The 21028-nt window shown below is 32.7% G+C and overlaps 1 protein-coding gene across 1 annotated transcript in view; it reads right to left on the reverse strand.

Moving 5' to 3' along the window:
- The window catches only part of LOC126887849 (bone morphogenetic protein 10-like), a 42813-nt gene extending 26442 nt beyond the window's left edge, over positions 1 to 16371 (reverse strand). Inside the window, exon 1 of the mRNA XM_050655744.1 lies at positions 16048 to 16371. Coding sequence (XP_050511701.1) covers positions 16048 to 16363 — 316 coding nt within the window. The 5' untranslated portion in view covers positions 16364 to 16371. The remainder of the gene's footprint in view (positions 1 to 16047) is intronic.
- Between the last annotated feature and the right edge of the window lie 4657 nt (positions 16372 to 21028).

Genomic DNA, 21028 nt, shown 5'->3' on the forward strand with positions numbered 1-21028 from the left:
AAAAGCTCATTCGTTTGTATTGCGTTAGTACTGGATTGTATCACCCTTCATTCGTTTGTACTGCCCCCACCCTTTTAAATCTGCCTGGAGGGGCTGGTGACATGCCATCCCCCCCTTTATCGATCTGAAGGTCCGGGATGGGTGTGTTCGTTTGTACTGCGTTAGTATCGGATTGTATCGTCCTTATTTTGTTTGTACTGCCCCCACTCGTCTAGATTGGCCTGGGGGGGCCAGTGACATGCTACCCTCTACTCTGCACTTTTTGCCTTCTGAATGTCGAAAATAGGCTATTTCGTTTGTACTGCGTTAGTACTGGATTGTATCACCCTTCATTCTTTTGTACTGCCTCCACCCTTTTAAATCTGCCTGGAGGGGCTGTCATCATGGATTGTATCACCCTTCATTCGTTTGTACTGCCCCCACCCTTTTAAATCTGCCTGGAGGGGCTGGTGACATGCCATCCCCCCTTTTTCGATATGAGGGTCCGGGATGGGTATGTTCGTTTGTACTACGTTAGTATCGGATTGTATCGCCCTTATTTTGTTTGTACCTCCCCCACCCGTCTAGATTGGCCTAGGGGGCCAGTGACATGCTACCCCTCTAATCTGCACTTTTTGCCATCTGACGTCGAAAGTAGGCTATTTCGTTTGTACTGCGTTAGTACTGGATTGTATCACCCTTCATCCGTTTGTACTGTCCCACCCTTTTAAATCTGACTGGAGGGGGATCCCTTTTTTCGATCACGGGGTCCGGAATGGGTATGTTCGTTTGTACTGCGTTAGTAGTTAGTATCGGATTGTATCGCCCTTATTTTGTTTGTACCGCCCCCACCCGTCTAGATTAGCCTGGGGGGGCAGTAACATGCTACCCTTCTACATTTAAAACAGGGGAGGATTAATGCTAGGAGTAAGGACACAAAATTAGCCAAAACTATTATAGTAACACCGCGGGTGTAAAATTTGGTAAATTCGTCAAAAATGTAACGAATTACATTTTGAAACTGAAAAACAGGCTTGCAAGCCACTCTCCATGGAGAATGGAAAGTTACACCCTCAGATGGATCTCGGAGTAGTTCTACGCTACCGATTTGAAAAATGGTACATGTATTTGTTGGACATATTTTGAACACCATTTTCGATCAGAAATCAGAGGAGCGACCTTGCCTTTTCCTACTAGGAAGAAATTTATCCATCCCCTCAATAAATTTTACAGTTTTACACGCTATCGATATGAAAATCAAAGATCTCATGCGGCGCATTCCGAAATGCACTCTTCGTTGTACAATTTCAACCTCTCTGGATAACTGATTAACTGAAACATACATACGGCAGAATTCATTGGAATCGAAAATTATTAAAAGTATTTGGAACATTAAATGAAAAATTTCCACAATCAATATCTTACTTACCATGTAATGTCAGAGACCAGATAACATAATTGCCGTTGGTATGTTATGGTAATTTGTTTTCTAGAAAGGTTTGTATTGTTCATTTATGACTGCAATGAGATTCAGAATTTTCGTATTCCATTTGCAAAATAAATATAGTGTCAAAAACTTGCTTATACATTTGACGCACTGTCCGTCAACGTGTTAATTGACTCTACAGATTCAGTGCCAAAACGAGAAATTTTTATAGAAAAATATTTGCAAATATATGAAATGCCAAACTGACCTATTAAATAAACAATGACAGTGCAATTTTCGATTTTTTTACTATGGAATTATCGCTGTATAGGACGGATCAGGTTTTGAAGTGGATGTGAGAGGTGGCATTCCGATTTTTGCAGATAAAATTAGGTGACAACTTCAGTAATTATAATTGGCTTATGCTCCTTCTCAAATATGTCCGGAACATTTTCGAAATTTTTAAATATTTGAATGTTTTTATTAATGTTCCGGACATATTTGAGAAGGAGCATAAGCCAATTATAATTACTGAAGTTGTCACCTAATTTTATCGATTTTTTTCAATCGTTTTTAAAACGATTCATTTTGGAACAAAGTCGTAGGGAAATAAAATAAAGATAATTGAATTTTTTATGATATACTACTATAAAATACACTTAATAGATTTTGCATAATAATTTTGCAATCTAATATTTTTTTAAAAGTTATAATTTTTTATAAACTTTCTGAACAAAAAGTAGACCATTATTTAGAAGTTTGCTAATTTTTTTACATATAAAGATACGCCCTACCTATCTAATACATTTTACGGAACTTAAGTTGGTTTATTTAATCGGCCTCAGCAATGTTTTAAAGTTATACACAATTTTTTGGCTTATAAACAAATACAGTGAGGACGTTTGAGTTACTAAATACGAATACATTCATTTTTCTGTTATTTATCAAATAAACATTTTTTTCTGTTTTAGGACAACAGTTAAATGTATCTCGAATTAACTAGATTAAATAATACTTTCTTCTGTTTGTCTCAATTAATTAAAAAAAAAATTGGGCACCCTGTATAAATAATTATGTAATAAATAAAGAATTGAATAATCTTTCAAATAAGCTAGCACAGCTAGCTAGCATTTTTAGATATAGAAGGTGCATTTGATAGTACCTCAATCGAGTCTATACAAAGCGCACTGGTGAGGAAGAAAATCAACAACACAACATGCAAGTGGATTATTCAGATGCTTCAGAGCAGAATAATATCCACAGATACGCATGAAGATACCATAAATCTGAGGGCAACTAAGGGATGCCCTCAAGGCGGTGTATTGTCACCGTCATTATGGAACATAGTTGTCGATGATCTGATTCATGGGCTAAGCGCCCAAGGAATCTGGGTCCAGGGTTTCGCAGATGATATCGTGATAGTAACTAGGGGAAAATTTCCCAGCACTGTTGCGTATCAGATGCGATATGCCCTTCACTACATAGAGAACTGGTGTCTGAAAGAGAACCTCTCCGTGAACCCTTCTAAAACTAAACTGGTAGCCTTTACAAATAAGAGGAAGCTTACTGGACTGAGTGAGCTGAAATTATTTGGAGAGGTACTGGAAAGAACCAATGAGGTTAAGTATCTAGGGGTAACCCTGGATTCGAAACTCAATTGGAATACTCATATTACCAATATAACCAATAGGGCTAAGCGACTCTTCTGGAACTGCAGACGAGTTGTAGGTAAAACCTGGGGATTGAAACCAAAGGTGATATGTTGGTTGTACACATCAGTGATACGACCGACAGTTACTTATGGGTCAGTACTCTGGTGGAGAAAGACGGCTTTGCAATCTTGTGTGACCACTCTCACCACCCTACAAAGACAAGCGCTTCTAAATATAACAGGAGCCGTGAATAGTACAGGAACGGCTTCATTAGAGGCTATCACAGGTCTCCCTCCGCTGGAATTGTATATTTCGGCGGTAGCCTTTATGACCATCCTGAGGCTCAAAGCAAACAATACTTGGAGGCCAAATTATGTATTGAATAGCCACACAAACATTACTGGGACTATACTTGAGGAATACATCTTTATGATGAACTTAGATATGGTGACACCAGAACTAATCTTCACTGAGAAGATTAACACAATTATACCATCTAGAGAACAAAAAGTCCCAAACATTAATGGAGACTTAATATGGTTCACTGATGGATCTAAAACTGCCCATGGTACTGGATCAGGAGTCTTTGGGCAAACATGTAACTATAATAAATCTTACAGCCTAGGTCAACATACAACGGTGTTCCAGGCTGAAGTTTTTGCTTTGGTTTTTATTTTATTTAACATGCTCTACAGACCTTGGAGGCCTAGGGCTTTACAACTTAACAATAACAATTTTACATAATACAAATAACAATATATACTAATGTCTTATATTTATTATATAATTTGATTTAATGACTATGTAAAAATTGCTGCACTATGTTTCTCCACTGTATCCTGTTTTTCGCTTTCTCTTTCCAGTCTGTAATTTCCATCGATCCTATATCTTCTTGAAACTTTTCGTGCCATCTTTTTCTTGGCCTACCTCGTCTCCTTGTCCCAACTGGTTTTCTTAATAGTATCTTCTTTGGCATTCTTGACCTATCCATCCTCTCGACATGACCTGCCCACCTGATTCTTTGTGCCTTTGTATATCTTGTTATAGTTGGTTCCTTGTAAAGCATCCTTAATTCTTCATTAGTTCTTCTTTGCCAACCATCTGCCGTATTTTTTCCCCCGAAAATAGTCCTCAGTACCTTGCGTTCCCATCTCTCTATCATTTCTTCTTCTGTTTTGTTTAGTACCCATGTTTCACATCCGTAGGTGACTGTTGCTCTTATTACAGTTTGGTATATTCTAATTTTCGTCTTTCTTGATACGTAATTTGACTTTAATAATTTTTTTAAACTGCCGACCTTTCGGTTACCTTTAGCTATCCTGTGCTTTAGTTCGTTTTGCTCGTGTCCTTTTTCATCTATAATGGCACCTAGATATGTAAAGTGATTTACTCGTTTAAATTTATATTCTTTTCCATCGAACGCTGTTAACTTTAGCATATCTACAGGTTCTCTTTCTGTGTTGCCTAGCACCATATACTTCGTCTTTTCTTCATTTATTTCTAGGCCGAATTTTTTTTTTTTTTTTGCTTTGGTGGCCTGCATTATCGAAATAATTGATGAGGACCCTAAAGCTAAGAGAATCAACATTTACACAGATAGCCAATCGGCTATTCTGGCTGTAAAGAACCCTCTCACCAAATCAAAACTGGTGAGAAACTGCAAAGATCTCCTCAATAACCTGGCAAAAGACAACAAAGTGTCTTTAATATGGGTGCCGTGTCATGAAGGGGTGCATGGGAACGAACGAGCAGATATGTTAGCGAAACAAGGCTCGAGAAAAACTTTTGAAGGCCCAGAACCTTTCTGTGGTATCACTAAAGATGCTATGAAAAACGAGGTTCAGAAATGGCTGATAAAGAATCATCAAAATAAATGGAGAACCACTCAAGGGCAAATCCAGACTAAAAAAATAATCAAGAATATTGATAAAAAACTCTCGAACAGTTTGATGAACCTCAATAAACGAGAGATCAAAACGGTCACTGAAATGGTGACTGGACATTGTCGTTTAAAAAATCACCTATACAAACTAGGTAAGGTGAATGAACCATGGTGCAGAAAGTGCGAAATGGAAGAAGAAACTGCCATACACATACTATGCTATTGCAGTGTGCTAGGTGATGTGAGGCAGAACTTCACTGGTCAAATGAGGTTTGAACCAGAAGAGATCTTAAAACTACCAATAAGAAAACTGTTGGCCTTCGTTGAGGCCACAGGACTTATTAAAGTTTAAGGAGAAGAACAGGGTTTGGTACAAAGGTCTTATGACCAAGTGCCAGAGACTAACGAGTCTCGCCTGAGTTAAGAAGAAGAAGCTAGCACACGACCCACATTTTCATTTAAAAAATCATCGATTACGTCATCACACCCAGATGGATGACGTTAGTAGTATGATAGATATCCCAAAAATTATGATTTAAATATAAAAATCGACCTGTTTAGGGATTTATCTCCAGAGTTGCCCATTCTCGAGAAAATGAATTTATTCCAACTCAAACGTCCTCACTATATTTGTTTATAAGCAAAAAATTGTTTATATCCTTAAAACAGTGCTGAGGCTGCTTAAATAATCCGATTTTAATTTTGTAAAGTGTATTGGATTGGTAAAGTACCACTCGATGTGTAAAAAAATTAGCAAACTTCTAACAGGTCTAGTTTTTGTTCAGAAAGTTTTTAAACATTTGAACTTTTTCTAAAAAAATTTAGATTGCAAAATTATTATGCAAAATCTATTATGTCGATTTTAATGAAATTTGGTGGACGGATTGAGTATGTTGTAAGAATTTTCTAAGTAAAATACGAAGGTTCTAAGCGCAACCAAAGTGGTTGAAAAACATTGAATAAAAAGAGGCTTATTTTGTCCTCTTATTTTGTATTTATTGCTATTTTGCAGAAAGGATAATCATTTAAGATATTTTATACCAGTCGTGTCGTATATCATACAAAATTCAATTATCTTTATTTTATTTCCCTATGACTTTGTTCCAAAATGAATCGTTTTTAAGTTACAAGCAATGAAATTTGAAAAAAATCGATGTTTTTCGAAATTTTTTAATATTAAATTTTTTTAATAATGTTCCAAACATATTTGAGAAGGAGCATAAGTCAATTATAATTACTGAAGTTGTCACCTAATTTTATCTGAAAAAATCGGAATGCCACCTCTCACATCCACCTCAAAACAGATCCGCCCTGGTCTATACAGCGATAATTCCATAGTAGAAATCGAAAATTGTAATGTCATTGTTTATTTAATAGGTCAGTTTGGCATTTAATATACTTGCAAATATTTTTCTATAAAAATGTCTCGTTTTGGCACTGAATCTGTAGAGTCAATTAACACGTTGACGGACAGTGCGTCAAATGTATAAGCAAGTTTTTAACACTATATTTATTTTACAAATGAAATACGGAAATTCTGAATCTTATTGCAGTCATAAACGAACAATATACCCTATTCCACGAACATACGCCTGTTTTGGATTACTTCGACAACGAATATTTTACTGTGCAAAATAAGAAGAACGAAAGTAAATTGCAAATTACATTGTTGTTTATTGGAATAATTATTAGCGCCATTTACTTTCGTACTTCTTATGTTGCACAGTAAAATATTCGTTGCCGAAGTAATCCAAAACAGGCGTATGTTCGTGGAATGGCCCATACAAACCTTTCTAGAAAACAAATTACCATAACAAAGCAGCGGCAGTTATTGTTATCTGGTCTCTGACATTAGATGGTAAGAAAAATATTGATTGTGGGAATTTTTCATTTAATGTTCCAAATACTTTTAATAATTTTCGATTCCAATGAATTCTGCCGTATGTATGTTTCAGTTAATCAGTTATCCAGAGAGGTTGAAATTGTACAACGAAGAGTGCATTTCGGAATGCGCCGATCTTTGATTTTCATATCGATAGCGTCTGAAACTGTAAAAATTATTGAGGGGATGGATAAATTTCTTCCTAGTAGGAAAAGACAAGGTCGCTGCTCTGATTTCTGATTGAAAATGGTGTTCAAAATATCTCCAACAAATACATGTACCATTTTTCAAATCGCTTCTACTCCGAGATCCATCTGAGGGGGTAAATTTCCATTCCCCATGGAGAGTGGAGAGTGGCTTGCAAGCTTGTTTTTCAGTTTCAAAATTTAATTCGTTTCATTTTTGACGAATTTACCAAATTTTACACCCGCGGTGTTACTATTTGCAAGGTTTGGCTGATTTTGTGTCCTTACTCCTAGCACTAACCCTTCTCTGTTTTAAATGAAGAAGGGTTAGGGGTAGTACAAACAAAATAAGGGCGGTACAATCCAGTACTAACGCAGTACAAACGAAATAGCCTATTTTTGACATTCAGATGGCAAAGAATGCATAGTAGAGGGGTAGCATGTCACTGGCCCCCCAGGCCAATCTAGACGGGTGGGGGAGGTACAAACAAAATAAGGGCGATACAATCCGATACTAACGTAGTACAAACGAACATACCCATCCCGGACCCCCATATCGAAAAAGGGGGATGGCATGTCACCAGCCCCTCCAGGCAGATTTAAAAGGGTGGAGGCAGTACAAGCGAATGAAGGGTGATACAATCCAGTACTAACGCAGTACAAACGAAATAGCCTGTTTTCGACATTCAGAAGGCAAAAAGTGCAGAGTAGAGGGTAGCATGTCACTGGCCCCCCCAGGCCAATCTAGACGGGTGGGGGCAGTACAAACAAAATAAGGGCGATACAATCCGATACTAACGCAGTACAAACGAACATACCCATCCCGGACCCCCAGATCGAAAAAGGGGGGGATGGCATGTCACCAGCCCCTCCAGGCAGATTTAAAAGGGTGGGGGCAGTACAAACGAATGAGGGGTGATACAATCCAGTACTAACGCAATACAAACGAATGAGCTTTTTTTTGACCCTCAAATCGAAAAAGGGGGGGATGGCATGTCACCAGCCCCTCCAGGCAGATTTAAAAGGGTGGGGGCAGTACAAACGAATGAAGGGTGATACAATCCAGTACTAACGCAATACAAACGAATGAGCTTTTTTTTGACCCTCAAATCGAAAAAGGGGGGGCTGGTGACATGGACCTGTGAAAGGTAATATCTAAAGCATTTTCCTATAATGGTAGGGGAGCCCAAGCGGGAATTTTTTCAGTTACAGCTAAGGTCACTGAATAGTTTACACCTTTATTATTAGATTTATTTTGATTTATTTATTTACTTTTTATTTTGATTTTCTATTGTTAGTCTACTTTTTCTGTATGTGTTACTGGTAATTAATGGTATTTTGACGTAAAAGTGCGCTTAAATGAGGCAAAAATTCAAAAATCGGCTACTATAGATATAGGGTAAGGAAAGGTATATTGGTGATACAAGTAATTTGGTGATAATTTTTAATCAGATTACCACACAGTTCCCTATGCAAGCACATTCATGACACAACACAGCGCTAGTAAGTTGTTACGAGTGTAAGCAGGACAAACCTATATTACGATTTCGCAATGCGCGCATCCGCTTTTAGTAAACGGACTGTTTTGACCGTTGCGTTGTGCGACAGTCGACAGTGGAGCCATTTCTTATTGAATGTGATAGACGGTTACATATTTATTGGAATAATTTCTGTTTTCTTTATAAAACTTTATAAAACCACTCAATAAACTAATTATCAATAAAAAAAAGCTGCATTGAATTCGTGATTTATCCAAGGTAAGTTAAATTCCTTAAATTGCGGTTGTTTCACCAAATTTTCTAACCACTATCACCAATATAGGGGAAACCCGGGCAAAATGGGGTACTAAAGGTTTAAATTAGGATTTAAAACACATCTGTAACTTTTAAGGTCTGGAAATAAGCCAAATATCATTGTTATAGTAGTAACTATTTATTAATATAACTTAAAGTTAAAAAAGTAAAAGATTTTCTTATCATATAAAAAAACAAAAAATAATGTAAAGTACCCCATTATGCCCGTCAAATAGGGTAAAATGGGGTACCAAATTAAAACCAAGAAAAAGTTACATGCTGCACATTAATTTTTAGCCCATTTAAGGCAACTGGATCAGCTAATCCATCCTTCTGTGGAACTTAAATAAAAGTTTCCGCAGAACCAGTCAGTGTCACTATCTTCGCCTTCTGAATCTGACTCTACTTTTTTAGTTTTATTCAATTGCGATTTCTTACACGTCTGTGATTTGGTTTGATCATCGGCTATATTACTTGGTTTGGTAAAAAGGGTAAATACTACCAATAGGTATGGTAAAAAGGGTACCCCATTTTACCCTACCTATTGGTACCCCGTTTTGCCCAAAGAGCAGATTTTGAGATTATGACCTGTTTAAATTATTACAAGTTTTTATTTTTTAACATAATGACAAACGAATACTCTAGAATACATTCAACGTTATTTGGAAGTAATAATATTAAATAATAAATTGTTTTAGTAATAATAACGATAGATTATTTTTCGGCCGATATTATAACTTGGTTAACTAAAAATGCACATGTACTCTTCACAACAATCGACTAATAGTTAACTATATCTGCTTTATGACAGAAGGCGTAAACAGGCGTCTATAATATAATTTCATTAACGTCGTATAGATCGAGCGAGTGATATTGAAAAAAAAAAGGGGGTACCCAGTTTTAGGCAGCTACCCCGTTTTGCCCGCCTTTCCCCTACCTTACCGTGTCACCGACTTACCTAACATAAGTTTGTATGTAAATTTGACATTTACTATAATTATTATTCATTTTTTGTTAAATTAACTCTTCTAAACATTTACTTCAAATAATAAGTAACATAAAGCAAAACGTATTTCTTGCTTAGTTGTTAAATTCCTATATTATTAATATTTTTCATTTTTATCACCAACATACCTTTCCTTACCCTATAAGGGTGTAAACTATTCGACAATGGCCACAACTGTACTTCTACCATATATTGGCTCTTAATACAGGGGAGTTCGTTAAGGGGGATCCGAAAAAAAAAACTATCCTTAGAAAAACTGGAAATCGTCAGATTAACATAAGGTAAGTTAAGTAGGTACATACAAACAGTGTATATTTCAACAATCTGACGATGAGTGAGTCACAAAGTTTCACAAAAAAGTTTCCCGGCCTCTTAGGACGGAATGGACTCATGGAAGCTGTCACAAGAGACATACCATACCTATGAACTAACATTTATTATTTGTACAGAAAACTAGGAGAAATTTATCAAATGACAGCATTCTAATAAAAAATAAAGTTTTGGAATGTAAAAAGTGGGTTTTGCCGAGACCGTTAAAAATTGGCAATTTTCAACTTGTACTTTAGACCGAACAGTTCATCTGAAAAAAAAGTAAATAGTGATATTTGTAGATAATTTTAAGTACTTTAATTTCTGTTAACAGACCATTTACTAAAAGTTAATAATTTTCGAGATTTGAGCAAAAAAGCGGAAAAAAGCTGAAATTATTCGCTTTTTTCGCGATTTTTTCAATGTTCCGGCAAGAAATTTTGTCCGCAAACCTCACATTCGGATTCAGCAGCCCAAAATCCATATATAATGAAAGAAATCAGAACTACCCCAAAACTTTCCTAGTCAAAACACAATTTTATTGAATCAGTATCCCCGTATAGTTTTTCCATATTACTTATCACGCACAAAATCCGCTCCCATCTCTTAGACTATTATATTGTTAACCCGGGAGCAGTCGCGCTCGAATTTTTCGAATACGAATTTAAAACAAATTTCTATTTTATAAAATTTTTATTTACTTGTTATGTTATAAATATCTATTTCTAACAATTTTAAAGCTGATTGGTTCCCACCAAAGCCATAAATTCCACAAAAAAAGTAAAAATAAATAAAAAAAAATAATTAAAAAATTCCCACGCATTACTACAATCTTCCTCGAGGCACTTAAGAGTGAAAAGTTATGTTGCAAAATTTTTCATCAAATTATCACAAAAAAGGATAAAATGTTAGATCTTTTCTAACGGTGCGACTGCTCCCGGGTTAATACATTGTTTATAAGTAAAAAATGACGTATCTTCCTCAGTGGTAAGAGCCTTTGGATTCAGGTGTCGTGAGTTCGAATCTCAGATGGGTAGGAAATTTTTCGTTTATTAAAAATTAATATATAAAAATAGTTCCTATCCTTGTGGGATCGGTACTCACCGGAGGGACCGCTGACTCAAATTTATCAAAATCAGTTATTAGATACCTGTGCCAAAGCATGTGTTGAGAAAATCGTTATTCCCTAATATTTGAATAAAAAATAGTCATGTTCAAAGATCATTTATTTTGTGCTATTGTTATTGTTCAATATTTCAATATGAAAAATGTGTTTTCATGTGCGTATACAGGGTGTTTCATTGGGAAAGTAACATACTTTAACTGTAGAAAGAGGACGCTTAGGCGGTCTCAGAAATACCATACTTAATGGGTCTTAATTCATTAATAACAAAGATATTGGGTGTTTTATCTATTTTGCCATTTTCTTATTTGGTTCATAACTTTTTAACCGCAGTGTATATTTATTTTATATTTGGCACGGAAATATTATTTAAGGTGTACAATCGATTAATCTATTTAAAATTGTAAAAAATCCAGGTCCGGATTAAAAAATATTGGAAAAATGTTCCGACCCAAAAACAACACCCTGTACATTAAATTTTTTTAAAATGGATTTTGTATTTGAAAATAGGATGAAAAACTAAATTTAATGGTATACTTTAAATTTTCGTCAAAATGATTTTTCTGGTAAAATTTTGAATTTGAATTCTGAAATTATGCGAATTGCGAAAGCTCGAAGTAGAAAAAAATTGAAATAAGACTTATAATTTGTTAACCACACTGTATATTTATTTTATATTTAACACAGAATATTATTTAAGGTGCCCAATCAATTAATTTATTTACAATTATAAAAATCCAGGGCCGGATTAAAAAATATTGGAAAAATGTTCCGACCCAAAAAAACACCCTGTACATTATTTTTTATAAATAGATTTTGCACTTAAAAAGAGGACGAGAAACTAAATTTAGTGGTATACTTTGAATGTTCGGCAAAATTATTTTTCTGGTAAAATTTTGAATTTGAATTATGAAATTATGTGAATTGCGAGAGTTCGCAAAAGTAAAAAGTAAAAAAATTAAACTGTGCTTAATTTTAATTAATACCATTATTTAATATAAATTGGTTAAATGTTAACATTTTAGTGTTTTTTATTATGGCGACAAATAATTCACAACAAATATTCATACTCTGGGCTAATTAGCAAAATACAAGGAAAAGTTATTTACCAGCAATTTTATTGCTGGAATTGAATCTTATTATTGTATGTATTAATAATATAGGTATGCAAAGTCCGCAAATAGTGTGCTACTTTTTTTATAAACAAAATGGCGCCCAAAAATCGTGTTTTTTCAATTTTTGCTCTATAACTCCAAAGATTTTAACTTTACACCAAAAACACCCAAATAAAAATTCACCGCAATTAAATTCTGCATAGAGACGTGTTTTTCCCGATTCACTTCGACAAAAACTTTCCCCGGAAAAAGCGGGTTTTTCCAACAAAATCTTTAATTTTCAACTAAAATTTTAGATAAGTAATTGCTAATCAATAATTAAATAACTTGGTAATATAAAAGCCCTTTTCGTAAAGATTATAATTACAAAAGCCGATGGAAATTGAATGAACAGTTTAGCAACAATTGAATTGTTAATTAAAAATTTACGGTCACTATAATAACGACAATAATTATGATGCATAAGAATAACTATGATTTTTTCATAAAAAGACACTATACCTATCTAATGTACTTTACAGAATTGAAATTGGACTATTTAAGCGGCCTCAGGAATATTTTAAAATTATAAACAATTTTTTGGCTTATAAACAAATAAAATATCTCGGGAAATATTAAACTAAATTAAATTGTGAAAACGGTATTCGAAAAATAGGGGCAGGACGCTTCTTTTAAAAGAAGAAACGTTTAATTATGACAAGTGGTTCCTGAGATACAACCGGTCAAAGTTGACCGGAATTTACGGCAAAAATATAAACAACAGGATCATAATTTTCAAACCATCACCTATTTATTTTTGTCCTTTTTGTTCACACCAATTTTTATATCTTTAAAATACTCATAACATATATTATTATAATAAAAACTATCGATAATACGTGTGAAAATTGCCAAAAATAGCAAAATTCCAATCAAAAATTAGGTTGGAGAAAATGTAACCCTCAAAGTTCAAAGTCGGTATACGTTAAAAAATGCATTTTCTCGGCTTCCCATGGAGCAATTTCCTTCATTCTTTTTTTGTTCCCTAATAACTCGAGTAGAGCCATCGAACTAACGTATTATTAAATGTCAAACTTGCTTTTGTTTTGTTATAATAGATTAATTTATTTATAAGAACAGAAAACTACATATTTTTTCCAGTTGTAGGCTTTTTTTAGATAAACTTACTACAAGTGTACCTTTTAAAGTTAAAAACATAAATATTCTCATTTGCAAGCTGTATAATTATTTAACCAATTTTTATTTAAACAAATTAAAATTTTGTGTTATAATAAATAAATAAATTTATTATAACAAAACAAAAGGAAGCTTGACATTTAATAATGCGTTAGTTCGATGGCTCTTCTCGAGTTACTTGGGAACAAAAAAAGAATGAAGGAAATTGCTCCATGGGAAGCCGAGAAAATGCATTTTTTTAACGTATACCGATTTTGAACTTTGAGGGTTACATTTTCTCCAACCTAATTTTTGATTGGAATTTTGCTATTTTTGGCAATTTTCACACGTATTATCGATAGTTTTTATTATAATAATATATGTTATGAGTATTTTAAGAATATGAAAATTGGTGTGGAGAATGAGGACAAAAATAAAAAGGTGATGGTTTAAAAATTATGATCCTATTGTTTATATATTTGCCGTAAATTCAGGTCAATTTTGACCGGTTGTATCTCATGAACTACTTTCATAATTAAACGTTTTTTCTTTTAAAAGAAGCGTCCTGCCACTGTTTTTCGAGTACCGTTTTTATAATTTAATTTAGTTTAATATTTCCTGAGATATTCTATTTGTTTATAAGCCAAAAAATTCTTTATAATTTTAAAATATTCCTGAGGCCGCTTAAATAGTCCAATTTTAATTCTGTAAAGTACATTAGATAGGTATAGTGTCTTTTCATGAAAAAATCATAATTATTCTTACGCATCATAATTATTGTCGTTATTATAGCGACCGTAAATTTTTAATTAACAATTCAATTGTTGCTAAACTGTTCATTCAATTTCCATCGGCTTCTGGAATTATAATCTATACAAAAAGGGCTTTTATATTACCAAGTTATTTAATTATTGATTAACAATTACTTATCTAAAAGTTTAGTTTAAAGATTTTGTTGGAAAAACCCGCTTTTTCAGGGGAAAGTTTTTGTCGAAGTGAATCGGGAAAAACACGTCTCTATGCAGAATTTAATTGCGGTGAATTTTTATTTGGGTGTTTTTGGTGTAAAGTTAAAATCTTTGGAGTTATAGAGCAAAAATTGAAAAAGACACGATTTTTGGGCGCCATTTTGTTTATAAAAAAAAGTAGCACACTATCTGCGGACTTTGCATACCTATATTATTAATATATACGATCATAAGATTCGATTTCAGCAAAATGGCCTATTCTCCGATAATCAGCCCAGACTATCACCTTTAATTAATGAATAAGTAATGAAGAGTCCACAAAAAATACATAACTTTAATCAACGAACTATCTTACAAATAAAAAAAACAAAAGTTTTTCCAAAACATAACTTATTAAAACTATAGTAGTTGTTCAAAATGGCCACCACCTTGTCGAAGACAACGTCTTGCTCTTTTTGTTATTTGTCTAACTGACTTCCTAATATCGTCAGGGTTATTCTTCATTTATTGGAAGGCATCTCGAATCCGCTCAAGAAGTTCTTCTCTACTATTTATTTCCTCGTTATAAACTTTGGATTTTAGATATCCAACAGTTATTTTTCAGCCCGTTTTTTTAATGTTTAAGATAGTTCGTTGATTAAAGTTATGTATTTTTTGTGGACTCTGTATTATTTATTTATTAATTAAAGGTGAATATTTCTATGGATTATTTGTCGTCATTATAAAAAAATACTAAAATATTAACATTTTAACAATTTACATTAAATAATGGTATTAATTTTTTATTTTTTTTACTTCTTGCTCTCGCAAGTCACATAATTTCAGAATTCAAATTCAAAATTTTGGCCGAAAAATCATTTTGCCGAAAATTCAAAGTATACCACTAAATTTAGTTTTTCATTCTCTTTTCAAATGCAAAATCTATTTTAAAAAATTCAATGTACAGGGTGTTGTTTTTGGGTCAGAAAATTTTTCCAATATTTTTTAATCCGGTCCTGGATTATTTTTATAATTGTAAATAAATTAAATGATTGGACACCTTAAAGAATATTCAGTGATAAATATAAAATAAAATTAAAGTATGGTTAGCAAGTTGTAAGTCGTATTTCAATTTTTTTCTACTTCGAGCTTTCGCAATTCACAAAATTTCAGAATTCAAATTCAAACATTGACCAGAAAAATCATTTTGCCGAAAATTCAAAGTATACCACTAAATTTAAATTTAAAGAAATTTAGTTTTTCATCCTCTTTTCAAGTGCAAAATCTATTTGAAAAAAATTCAATGTACAGGGTGTTGTTTTTGGGTCGGAACATTTTTCCAATATTTTTTGATCCGGACCTGGATTTTTTACAATTTTAAATAAATTAATTGATTGTATACCTTAAATAATATTTGCGTGCCAAATATAAAATAAATATGCAGTGTGTAAATATAAAAACACCCAGTATCTTTGTTATTAATGAAGTAAGACCCATTAAGTATGGTATTTTTGAGACCGCCTAAGTGTCCTCTTTTTACAGTTAACGTATGTTACTTTCCCAAAGAAACACCCTGTATTATTTATTTTGTACCTGCATGTGTTGGTATTAGACTCCTTACAACATCAGGACTTTTTTCATCATCTGTCCTGCCGATTTTATTCTTTTCATATAACTCCAACATAAATTTCGGCACATGGATTTTCTTACGCTTTTTAACACCACTATCATTTTTGATAACAGGAACATTTTCTGCCAAATGTTTAACTACACTACTGATATTACCCGGTGATTCAATAAAATTTAGATGAATAGATGTAGGAGGCAAAAAAATATTTCTTAATATTATTAAGAAATATATCCATAAGCAGATCAAAATAGGTAACGAAATTATCACAGGAAGGTACATGTTGCAAGAAAAAGATGTTTTCAATACTAACTTTTGGTTTTCTAGCGCCGAGACGCAGAAGTACGCTTAAACAGGGTCGTGCATTGCAAAGCAATTTCAAGAAAGATTTTTAAAAATATTAAAACAATATACCATTGTAAAAAACAATCTATTTTTAATTAAATTATATACCATTGTACAAACGAAGTTTTAACTTCTCTGTAATGGTAGAGGAGCATAAGCGGGGATTTTTGCAGTTACTCGAGCGCGTCAGATTAGCACATGGGGAGAAACCTTGTACCCTGTAAATGTACCTCTACCATATATTGGCTCTTAATACAGGGGAGTTCGTTAAGGGGGGTCCGAAAAAAATCTATCCTTAGAAAAACTCGAAATCGTCAGATTAAGATAAGTTAAATACATGCAAAAGAGTGAATATTTAAAAAATCTGACGATTTGTGAGTCACAAAGTTCCACAAAAAAAGCGAATATATCGCGAAATGAACGTCAGATCGAAAAACTAAAAAACACGTGTTCAATATTTTTCAAAAATCTATCGAATGATACTAAACACGACCCCCACGGAGAGGTGTGGGGGGTAAATTTAAAATTTTAAATACGAACCCCGCGATAATATTTCGCGAAATAAACATTAGATCGAAAAACTGCAAAATACACGTATTCAATATTTTATAAAAATCTATCGAATATCTTCAAACACGACCCCCCACGGAGGTGGGGTGGGGGGTTACTTTAAAATCTTAAATTGGAGCCCCCAACTTTTATTGCAGATTTGAATTCCTTATATGGAATATGTTCTTTCTTTTTACTCATTTTATATACATATAATATTTCGAATATATCCATCTATACAAATCTAATGTACGTCTTGATTATACTCCCAATACTTTTCAAGCATATGTCTTGTCTATTTCTTTCTCAGTCTATCCACCCTCTCACTGTGTTAGACGCGTGTTAGACGTTATAAAATCAACGATCGCCTTTTGATTGGTTAAGTTGGTTAAGGAGAAAATCCAATAATGACCCAGACAGATATAATACGATAAATAATAACAATAAGAAGAAAAATCAGAGAAGCGAAAGAAAAATGAGCAATGGGAAGATGCGAAGAAATTGAGACTCTAAAATCAAAGTACGATAGTTACAGTCAATACATAGGAAACTTATCGAACTTACAGGTGCACTAAGGCGGAGACGGGAAGGAAATATAATTGATTCTGACCAAACCATTATCTTGGATAAAGAGAGCAAAATAATATCGTGGAAAAAGTACCTAGAAAAACTATTTTAAGACCAAAGAGGTAACACCTTTAAGCTAGAAGAAGATGAACAATAAATAATACATCTAAAAATGGCAAAGCAGCAGGCCCGAATAATTTACAAGCAAAACTACTCAAACTAGTGGAAAACTTATCAATAGCAATAATCACAAGGATATTCAACAATATAATATATACAATATATACCGGGAGATTAGCAGAAGTCTAGTTCAGAGAAATAAGGAAAAAAATATCCTGTTGGTGACACAACCCCCTCCAGCCGAAACCAAATTTTTTGAGTAGTATGGGCATCTATAATAATAACCTAATATGTTTCCTGCAGTCGATTTTGATGATATACATAGTTATAAACAAATGATCAAAAAACGGTAAATTTTCGTTTTTTTCGTCTATCTCCAAAAAGCGAAGCATTTTAAACAAATTTAAGAGTAAGAAACTCATAAATCGTATAAAAAACTTCAATATGGCTTTCGCTGAATATGTCTATCCTTATTGGTTGCTTAGAAAATTGCAAAATAAATCATAAATTTTGAGTTTTTATAAATATTCATAACTTATGTAAAAATTAACTTAGTTAGAACCTTCTTATTACACGGAATGCTGAGACCTCTGGTGTTTAAATCATACCCTAAATTTCAAAGCAATTGGCCAAATAGTTTAAAAGTTATTTAATTTGTTTATCCCAAATAAATTTTTTTTTCAACACTACGTAAGTCAAAAAATGATGAAGTTACAGTAATACTTTGGATAGTTTATGAAAGAAGAAGATTTACACTATTAATTTGATTTAAAAAAATGACAAAAAATAATTCTAAATATTGCAAAATTATTTTGCAAGAACATGTGAATTAAAAAAGGGGGGGCTAACTTCGTCCCTAATTGTCCTAGGACAATTGTTTTTCTTGCTAAATGTGTATAAACATTCAGTCTTTCTAAATATGAAAAATAATTACGGGTAACGGTTAAAAAGTTATTCTAATTGTTTATAAGTAAGCAAAAAAATCGATATGTTTTGCAAAATAATTTTACACTGTTTAAAATTACTTTTTGTCATTTTTTTTTAATTAAGTTAATAGTATATAATAGTTCCTCTTTCATAAACTGTCCGAAGTGTTAATTTAAACAATTTAGGATGCTAATATTGAAGAAGAAACAGGCTTTACAGCCTACATACGAAAAGGAAGAAGAAGAAGATCCCTAATGAGGGTGAAACGTACGTAAAAGCTTGATGGTCCTCTCTGAAGAATTGAATATGTCTCTCATTTACATTTTATATTAGCTTACTTCTATCTGAGTACAGAAAACCAAGAATTCGTTGGAATTTTTACGTAAACCAATAGACAGGTAGTGAAATGCAATTTTAGATTTCCCCTGGTTTTCTTTAATTCATCGTTCGTTAGCTATGCGAGTATTAGAAATCCCGAATACAGGAGTTACCAGAATCTGGTCCCAATAGAAGTGTTTATTTCTTAGGAAATAAAACTTCAATCTTTTTAAAATTATAATAATTCATCTAGCAGTAATGTACAAATTTTGTGAAATAATTTGTAAAAATAAATTTTGAAAAATAGTTTAAAATGAACTAATACGCAAGTATAGAGACGAAAAATGGTACACTGATGATGAAGATACCATGTCATAGTTGTAATATGAGCTATATAGGTATCACCTCGAGAACTCTATCATCTCGAATAATTTCACATAAAAGTGATTCTAGACTACATCCTGAACGTTGTGCTTTAGCAGAACATGTTTCCAAAGAGGGTCATGTGATGGATTATCAACATACTAAAGTACTAGCTTCTGAGAACTCATATAAAAAAGACTTTTTTTAGAAATGGCTTTTATCTTTCAAGAAGAAAATTCGATCAACAAAAAATCAGATGTAAGACATCTCAGTGAAATTTATTCTTATTTGCTCACTTTAGACAAAAATAACCAATTTAAATTTAATAATTCAGGTTCTTCTTTAATTTGATACATAATTTGTAGATTTTTTCAGTGTAGACTACATAATAATAAAAAACATGGACTATGAAACAATTTTGCATTGATTAAAACTTTTGTATTATCATTTCGCTCTTTTCCTATTTCAAAATTTATTAGAAATTTATCAAAAATTGTAATTGGTTCAGTGGTTGTGACGTTTCCGTATGAATTCAAAGAAAAATGAATAAACATCCATAACATTTTGTTAGACATTTTGTAAAATGCCAATTAGACATACAAAATTTTTTAAAAGAATATTTTAGCTTTTATCATTTTATACTCAGATTTTTATAAGTTTTTATATAGTTTTTACTTTGAATTTATATTATCTACTACTTTTACCAAGACAAAATTTCGTTGTTATGTCAGTATTTAACAACTAGGCTCTACATCCTCACATAATGTAAGTACCAAACCATATAAATAATTTTTAGTAAGGTTGTTCTGTGATATGCGGTGTTTCTAGTGAGAGTATTAGCTCTGCATTTCTCAGAACAATATTTTGTTATTTTTGTGTTTTTGAGGATCCTTGACACCTGGTTTAGTGAGAGAAAACTATGGTGTTTTGGATTTTTGATGGCACAAAAATAACAATTTTTATTGATTTTAATTAGACTAATTGTTAAATACTGTATATTTATATTTGTAGTTTCCCTGAAGATGATAATAAACATTATCGAAAGCTTGGAATTATTATAAAGAGTTTTCTTTGAGATTGCTGCTACCCCAATATTTCAACCTTGTTTCCTAACTGTTCAGCAAAGATTATATACCTGTTAACTACAGAGACAATGGGGTTTTACCAGAACATCGGTATTGAATTTGGTGACATTGCAGTCCAGAAATTGAAGTCTTGGTCGAAGAGTAAAATGAAATTGGCAAATGAATACAACAGAAGATGTTTCCTTTTAAAATGCCGAAAAACGGGCACACTTCCACCTCATATTAGACATAGTACGAAACCGATCCTCTCACTGATCCATAGACAAAATACCTACACTGAGGAATCTATAAGATTATGTAATAAAATGGGATCTAAAGTTCTAAATATTGAAATTAAATCTAACCATAAACTTATTAATAAATTAGAATCAGATTTAACAAAATTTAAAATAGAGATTATTAACTTAACATCAGAATTAATCTTTTTAAATTTCCAATCAAAACAACAACGAGTATATAACCGTTTATTTCACATTATTAAGAATAATAATTGTTCGCTCAAATATTGTTTCAGTTTAGTACTTAACTTAAATCTGTGTCAAATATCTTGATTAGTATAGCTGTGCTAATAAAATTATACAAAATTCAACGATAAAATCAAAAGCTTACCTGCTCTAACAAATTTTTACCCGCCGTTGGTCTTGGTCCACTTGAAATCCATTTTGACTTATCT

Source organism: Diabrotica virgifera, chromosome 7 (assembly GCF_917563875.1).
Source record: "Diabrotica virgifera virgifera chromosome 7, PGI_DIABVI_V3a".
In the NCBI taxonomy this organism is placed as follows: domain Eukaryota; kingdom Metazoa; phylum Arthropoda; class Insecta; order Coleoptera; family Chrysomelidae; genus Diabrotica; species Diabrotica virgifera.